Here is a 7,976-nt window from a genome sequence, read left to right on the forward strand (position 1 = left end):
CGCCAATGTCCACTTCTGTCTTACCTGGGTTTTGCCTGTCATGAGGAAGCTTCGTGCACTTCCCAGCCACACCCCAGCGCTTAGGACCCCCCGCACGAGTTCAGGAAGAAGGAGAGAGCTTGTCCCACCCAGAGAGGTTGAGTGACTTGGTCCCAGCCACACAGCATCCGGGTATTCGGTGTCTGTATTTAGATTCTCCCTACATTCTTGGGCGGGAGCCTGTCTGGGCTGAGAGAGGGAGGACCCTTCCCTACTGAGCAAGACAGTGGCCATTGTGTGTTATGAAACCCAAACCCCAGCCCCCTCCGGATGGATGTGGGGTCGGAGGAGGAGAGGGGCTGCCGGAGGATGGCCTCCCTGCCCCCATCACCCCAGGGATCCAGCACGCGCTCGCAGCCCAGCCGCATCTGGATTCCAGCTGGCAGCTCCAGCACGGAGGGGGAGCAGTGGCCGCAGGGATGGCCATCAAAGGCAAGGAGGAGGCTGGTGGGCGAGGAGACACAGGCCAGGGCTGCCTCCAGCCCCACGCACCACTGGCCAAGGGTGCAGCGAGTGTGGCATTGTCCCTAAGACCCGGGCCAGTCCTTAGCCACTCTGCAGGGTCAGGGGAAACTGAAACCTCAGCCCCAAGCCCCTCCACTGCCCCTTGGGGGAAACGGAGAGGTGGTGGTTCTCCTGCAGACACAGTAAGTAGCAGAGGCCTGTGTGGAACCTGCCTCTGTGGCCACAAGCCCAGGGCTGATGGGGCACAAGCTCCGGCCCCTGTTCCCATAGGGCATCCATCCCTCCCTCCGTTTCCCACACTAATCTGCCCATTCAGCCCCTGGCCCCAGAAAGTTGCCCCACCCCCATGGAACAGTCCAGGGGAAATGCTCCCCACCTCCCAGCAGATTCATTCCTCCGCCGCTACCGCCCCAAGAAAACCAGTGACACTCAGGCCAGAATAAAGGTTTATTGTGCTAGTTTGTTATATCCCAGCACCTGGAGAGTTGTGCAGAGGTTGGGGGGAGGGCGGACGGAGGGATGGGGAAGAGGACCCCCCCCCCAGAGCCTCCCCAAATCAGGACGGAGCTCAGGCTCCCTTGTCGAAGACTAAAGAATGCTATGGGCACAGGCTGCCAGATATGTGTGTGTGTGTGTGTGTGTGTGTGTGTGTGTGTGTGTGTGAAGGGCAGGGGGTCAGGGCCCCCCTGCTCCAGCCTGTTGGAAACCCTCCCTGATCCCCTCAGATTCCCCCAGAGTGGGGTCCCCTCACACACAGCCCTGCCCGCCACCACTTCTAGGTTGCCTTGGGGCCCTGGCAAGAAAGTTCAATTCATTTGCCCCATGCCCGCAGCAGTAGCAGGATGAGAGGCAGCCCCTGAGAGGCTGAGCCTCCACCTCCACAGCCTTCACCCCGGACCAACCAGGAACTGGGGAGGGGGCGCCCTGGAGAACATCTGGAGCTGTAACTTCCAGAGTGTTCTCTTCAGGATTTTACTCTGTAGCTGTAAAACAAAAACAAAAGTACTCCGCGGCCAAAAGCTTTTTGGGAAAGGCTAAGCAAAATCAGATTCCATGGGCACCTTTACTGCGGGACTTGTCAGAGCCTTGGGGTGCTCCAAGAGGGGTATGCAGAGCAGAGAAGCAATGTTTCCTCAATTCATTCACTGGACCTCAAAATCTTTCTTCCAGGGAACCCAGTTTGGGAAATGCTCACTTAGGAACCTGTCGTGATCGGTGCAGGACCCCTCACGGAAGCTTCCTGACTGATCTTCTGCGGTACCTCTACCTGCTTCAACCCCAGGCCCCTCTGAATCTCCCATCTGTTCAAACTCTTCCAAAACTCCTAGTTATTCTGTTTCTCTTTCCTACCTCAATGGAAAGCAGCGATGTTTGCATTGTCACAAGGGACCTGAGACATATGTTTCCCAGCGGACGTGCCTGTGACGGGGACACATCCTCAGCCCCATCTCCCCAGAGGAGCTGTACTTTGGGATGTAGCCCTTGGGGCTGCAGGGACAAATGTTCTCGAAGTCGATGAGATTCCTGAGGGTGGAACAGAGACCAGCATCTCTGCCTGCTGTAGTAGGATCAGACATGCCGGGATTTGCAGCGGGGAGTGGCCGAGTAGGGGGTGTCAGAGCACGGTCAGGGCCGAGGACCTTTCTGTGCCCAAAGAGGTGACCACCAGGGGTCCGACAATCAGGGCCGGCAGCCCTAGAGGCCTGTTAGATGCTGGGGGGGACACTGCCGCAAGCACAGGGGTTTTCGAGGGAACCAGCTGGGCCCCCAGCTTCGAGGGCTAATGAGGGAGCTGCTTCTGGCTCCCCTTGACCTTCAACGGCTGCCAGAGCCCCATCCGCCTGCGCTGAGCAGGGCTCCTCTGGCGGCACCTCTGGTTTCTCTGCCGGGACCCCATGTCCCTGGGCTTCCTGGTCTGCCTCCCGGCTGCCTTCCTCCTCTTCCTCCAACTTGCCCTCCATCATCCTGGCTCCGTCTCCCATGCCCGGGGCGGCCCTGGCGGGAGACTTGAGGTTCTGGGTGGCGGCGAGGATGTCAGCCTGGAGCTGCTGGGAGGAATCCAGGGCCTCCTCAGGCCGGCCGTCAGGGGCCCGGTCGGGGACCTCGCTGAAGGCCCGGGGGCCCCCGGCCCGGTCACTCTGGTCCACGTACTTCTTCTTAGGGAAAGATGAGGGGTAGTAGGCAGAGGCCTTGTGCTTCTGGCGGGTGATAAGAGCGGCACAGATGATGAACATCAGCAGGAACACCAGCGAGCCCACCACGGCGATAAGCATCACGTACTGGCGGAAGAAATCCACGATGCCGTCCAGGAAGTTGGTGGGGGGCTTGGGGCCCGCCAGGGGCGTGAGCTGGGGCCCCACCGACGTGAGGCTGAGGGCTGGGGTCCGGGGCGGCGGGAGGCTCGGGGAGGAGGCCAACGCGCCCTCGGCCTCCCCGCTGCCCCCTGTGTCCTCCAGGAAGGTGGCCTGCAGGGACACGGAGTAGGACGCCACGGGCAGGACCCGCAGGAGCAGCAGGAGAGACACAGTGAGGCTGGGGGCTGCCGCAGAAACCATGTTGCCTGGAACCTGTGGGGAAGCAAGGCAGGAGAGACGTCAGGCTGGGACCCCAGGCTCAGGGGACCCTGAGGAGGTGCGGCAGACACAGAACCTATTCCAGCAAGTCGCTTCCCTTCCCCGGGCCTGAGCCTCCCCACCATACAATGGACCCCATCCCGGGGTTTACACTGGTCCCTCCGACTTCACTGTGAGCTTCCGGAGGGCAAGGGCTAAATCTTATTTATCTCGGCACCCTCAGGGTTTTGCATCATACCTGGTATACAGCAAGTGCTCAATAAACACATCTTGATGGAGTTGGCTGAATGAATAAGAACTTACCCTTTCATTGCTTGCCATGTGCCAGGCACTATTTTACATTTCTTACATGGAATTTCTCATTGAATCCTGAGAACTGCTCAATAGGGCAGGTACTACATTCTCCCCATTTTCCAGGTGAGGAAACTGAGGCTCAGAGGGATTAAGTGACTTGCTAAGGAAGAGCTGGGGTTTGGATGCAGGCACAGAGGGAGAGAGGATGGTAGGGCTCAGTGAGTAACTGAGAGAGCTGACCCCCTCCTCTGGGAAGCCATCCTCGCTGCTCCCAGCTCCTCTGCGGTCCCGTCTCTGGAAGATTCATAGGTTTTGAAGCATCCAGATTCTGAGCTCAGCAGAGGCCTGTGTGAGCATGTGCCCCATGGCTAACCCCCACCTCAAGGCTCAAAGCAGGGCCTGGAGGCCCAGAGGGAACCCTCGTGCCTGGAACAAAGCTGGAGCCTAAGTCCTATGGCCGCCACCAAATGGGATCCAGATGAACCCCGCACCTCCCTCCCCCCACTGGAAGGTTGCTCCCGACGTGAACCCCCCAGACCCTCCCCGGCCCAGACAGCCTGGCTGACTAATAAATTCCTTATGGCCCAGCTTTACGGAGGAGTCCGGCTTCTAAAGCAGTACATCTCCCAGCCAGTGTGAGTCAGCCTGGCCTCTCAGACAAACCCAGGAACCCCTTCCTGCGCCCCCCAGGCTACCCCTTGAGAGCCTCTGCCCGACCCAGAAGAGGGCCCAGGACTCTGGATGGGGCTACAAGTGCCAAGATGGAAAAGCCTCACGATCCCCTGACTGAGGTGCCCTCTCCAGGGGATGGAAATGGGGAGACAGAGGCCCAGAGAAGGCAAGGGGCAGGCCCCAGGCCACACAGTGAGTTCCTGGGCTGGAGCAGGAAGTCAGGTGCCCAACATCTTGACGGCAGGTCCCCTTGAGTGCCCAGGCCTCAGGCCCAGCTCCATAAAGTGGGTGATAGTACCAACTCATGCTGACTTGGGGATTCAGAAGATGTTGTAGGAATGACACGGGGCCACTGAGTGGCTTGTTCCAAGTGACCTGGGGCCTCCTGATGTGACACGAATTTGGACAAAGTGGCTCAGATGGCAAAACACAAAAGATAATTCCCAGGACATCAAATGAGGCAACACTCACCCAGGGGTTCATTTTAAATGAGTTGGTCACCGTGTACTTTTATCACGGGTTACTCATCTGAGCCCCTTTTGTGGGTGCAATTCCAAAGAAGCCCTGGGCACTAACATTGTCTCCATTTTTCAGATGGGGAAACAGAGGTTCAGAGACAGACAGGCACCTGCCCAAGGACACACAGATGCTAAGTGTCAGAGCTGGGATTTGAACCTTCTTCTTTGTGACTCTGAGAATCACACACACACCCAGCGCACTCTCTCTCACGTGCCTAAGGCTGGCCCAGGAATGGGCTCCATCACTGGTTGACATCACTTGTCAGCTGGAACCAGGATCTGAGATGTTCCACGAAGCTTAGGAGCCTTCCTGGGCCCTCCACTCTCTGACACTTGTTAGCAAATGTTCCTACAAACAGCTTTGATCTTGGGGGTTTTTGTCTCTTGCCAGTCACCTCCCTGCCTTCCGCCTTGTGTCAAGCCCGGGAGAGACCTTTCACGGCGGCAGCTGAAACTTCTCACCATAGACGGCAATTCTGACCAGTGGGGCCTGAAGACCAGGGACCTTTCCTGGGGGGACGGCTGTGAAGTTTCTGTACTGAAGCTCCGCAGGCAGCAGAGTGATAAGGCCGGTTAGGCCAGGATTAGAATCCTAGCTCCATCTGGGTCTAGCTTGGCTGCCCGGCCCCTCTGGGCCTCACTTTCCCCATTTGCAAACTGGGGGCAGGGTGAGGAGGTGAGCACAGGGCCTGCCTCCCTGAGCTGTTAGGACCGGATGAGATCACGTTCAGAAAGTGCCTGGTGCAGAGCAGCTGCTGCCCGAGGGAAGGTGAAATTCAGAAGCAGCCACATTTCTACCCCAGCAGAGATGCAGGACCAGCCAACATTTTCCCACCCCAAGTCACAAACGATGATTATCCTCACCTGATGTGTAAATTTGCTCATTGTCTCCCGCCATTCTCCAGGAAAGAGCAACTTTTTTACCTCGTGGAGTGAAATCTTGTTGAGTGGCCAGTGAGGAATCCAGGACCAGACACGTGCGCACACACACACACACGCACACGCACACATGCACACACATGAATGTGCGGCAGTGAGTCGGACAGAGAAAAGTCCTCCTTTCCCCTGGATCCTTGGGGGCAGGGGCAGAGGATAAGGAAAGAGGCCACACAAACTACCTCTGGATCTTAAAGGCTGAGACCCCGACTCTCAGAGTCCCTCACACCCACCACAACCCTCCCCTCAGGGCTCCGGGGGAAAGGTGCAGGCAAAGTGCGGGGAGCCGGCCGGGCCTCACAGGAGATGGCCGTGTGACCCTGCTTGATGAGCCCCCTGACCCTTCTGGGCCTCAGTCTTCTATCTGTAGAATGGGTACCCTGGCCTGGGCTGCTCTGAAATGATCGTTCTGCCCATCAGCTGCCCCCACCTCCTCCCTGCGTCCTCATTTTTTCCAGGATGTGGAAACTCACAGGCCATTAAGAGGTGGGGTCAGGCCATCCCCTCTTGTTTAACCCAAGAGGAAACCCAGGCCCAACACTGGGAAAGGCCTGCCCAGGGTCGCACAGCCAGTCAGGGCAGAGCCTGACTGGAGAGGCGGCTCCGAATACCTGGGAGGAGGTCATTTCCCAGCTGTGTGTCTTGAGGCCAGGCAGATCACCTCTCTGAGCCTCGGTTTCCACATCTGTACAATGGGGATAAGGCCACCTTCCTGGACTATTGTTAGGACAAGAAATAGCAGCGGCTGGCACAGTGTAGATGGCAATTAGTGGCACCACGTGACTATCCAGGACTCCTGGCTGGGAGCAGGGACTCTTTTCAGAGCCCAGCTCACTCAGAGTTTATTGTTTTCAAATGTGATAGCCCCACTTGAGGTCAGGAATAGGCAGATGAGGTAAATCCATCCCTAAGGCCAAGTTCCCCAGAACCTGAGACTGATGGGCCAGAGTGGCTGCCCCACCCCCATTCAGAGACTGGTGGCCAGGGGGGGAGGGGTGGTCCACAAAAACCTGGCTTCAGTTAGTGGCCTTGTGGAGAGGGGTTCTGGCTGAAGCTCTGCACCCCTGCTCCAGGGCAGCCGAGGACAGGGACCTGGGCCCCTTGGATGGGAGACCTGGGGAGGGACGGCGGTGCTGAAGGCTCAAAATCCACACACACGCGCGCACACACACACACGCACACGCACACACACACACACACACACGCAGAGCAGCAGCAGCACGGGCACACAATACACAGACACAACACAGGCACAAAGACACAGACGCATAACATCTCGACACCCCAGATTGCCCACCAGCACAGATACACAGAGAACACACGTGGACACACAACGGGCTGGTTCTCTGACAACGTGTGCACATATGCACCCCCTGACCGCCCCCCCGTGTATCCCCACGGACGGGACCACCCCCATCCATACCACCCGCCCGCAGACCCTGGGAGCACCTACCCTGGTGCCCACTCTCCAAGAACAACACACCCCCTGCAGCAAGACCCCAACTGCCCACACACAACTGCACACAACCCACACTCCGGCCAACCCAGCACTGCACTCGGGCAGCATCCAAGGTGCACACACATCCCGCCACCCGCCCCCTTAGCGCAGATCACGCACAAGTAGGCAGCATGCAACACAGCCCCAAAGCTCACACATACTTAGAGAAGCCCCCCAAAGCACTCACACTGGCCCCCTAAACTCCAAGACACACCAGGCTCCCTGGAGAGAGGAGGGGCCCCCAGGACTCACCAGTGCCTCCTCACACAGTGTGTCCCGCCAGGTGGAGCAGAGCAAGTCCGTGGCAGTGCCCTGTGGCCGCGGCTCTGGCTGCCGCCCGCCCGCCCCTTCCCTCCCGCCTCCTCCCGCCTCCCTCCCTCCCCTCGGCGGGGCCAGCTTGATTTCATTAAGTGGGTTTGGGGTGGGGACAGGGGCAGGGGCGGGGCCAAGCTCGGCCACACACAGTCCCCCCTTGCTCACGCCCGTGGGCGTCCCCTCCACGCCCCGGGGACACCAGATGGGGCACTTCCTCCCTGACCGCCGGTCCCCAGGGCAGTCTGAGGACGACAGACACACAGACAGGGCCGTGCTGTGGAGCGCCCACGGCCCAGAGAGCTGGGATCCTGCCTCCCCTTCTGAAGGGGATGAGGCCAGGGAGGTTCCGAGGTCCCTGAAAATGAGGAGGAAAATTCCCCACACTTGGTTCCAGCTGTGACTCAGGTTTTCCGAGGCTCAGAGTGCTGAGTGGGAGCTGGGCTGCGTTTAAGGGATGCATGGAGGGTCAGGCCTGAGTCAGGGAGCGAGTCCTGGCACCCACTGTCTGGCCCTGGTCAGGCCCTTTCCTTCGGCAGGCCTCTGTTTCCCCATTTGCAGGGGTGGGTGGGAAGCCCTCTGGGTTCCCTATGGCTCTAACATTGTGAGATCTGTGGCCTTGTGATACCCCAATGGAATGGCCAGAGCAGGAGTCGTGGCCCCATTTCC

General features: G+C 58.9%; 1 protein-coding gene across 1 annotated transcript; it reads right to left on the reverse strand.

Moving 5' to 3' along the window:
- Positions 1–938: 938 nt before the first annotated feature.
- TMEM119 (transmembrane protein 119) lies at positions 939–7,347 on the reverse strand. The gene is made up of 2 exons (XM_057527402.1): positions 7,248–7,347; positions 939–3,071 (listed from the first exon to the last, which is right to left on the reverse strand). The coding sequence occupies exon 2, from the start codon at positions 3,057–3,059 to the stop codon at positions 2,211–2,213; it is 849 nt and encodes a 282-aa protein (XP_057383385.1). The 5' UTR covers positions 3,060–3,071; positions 7,248–7,347; the 3' UTR covers positions 939–2,210.
- Between the last annotated feature and the right edge of the window lie 629 nt (positions 7,348–7,976).

This window comes from Balaenoptera acutorostrata, chromosome 13, assembly GCF_949987535.1.
Source record: "Balaenoptera acutorostrata chromosome 13, mBalAcu1.1, whole genome shotgun sequence".
Taxonomy (NCBI): Eukaryota; Metazoa; Chordata; class Mammalia; order Artiodactyla; family Balaenopteridae; genus Balaenoptera; species Balaenoptera acutorostrata.

What these genes read in the sequence shown, in the direction of transcription:
- TMEM119 (XM_057527402.1), bottom strand. Translation starts at nt 3,059, where the DNA reads ATGGTTTCTGCGGCAGCCCCCAGCCTCACTGTGTCTCTCCTGCTGCTC.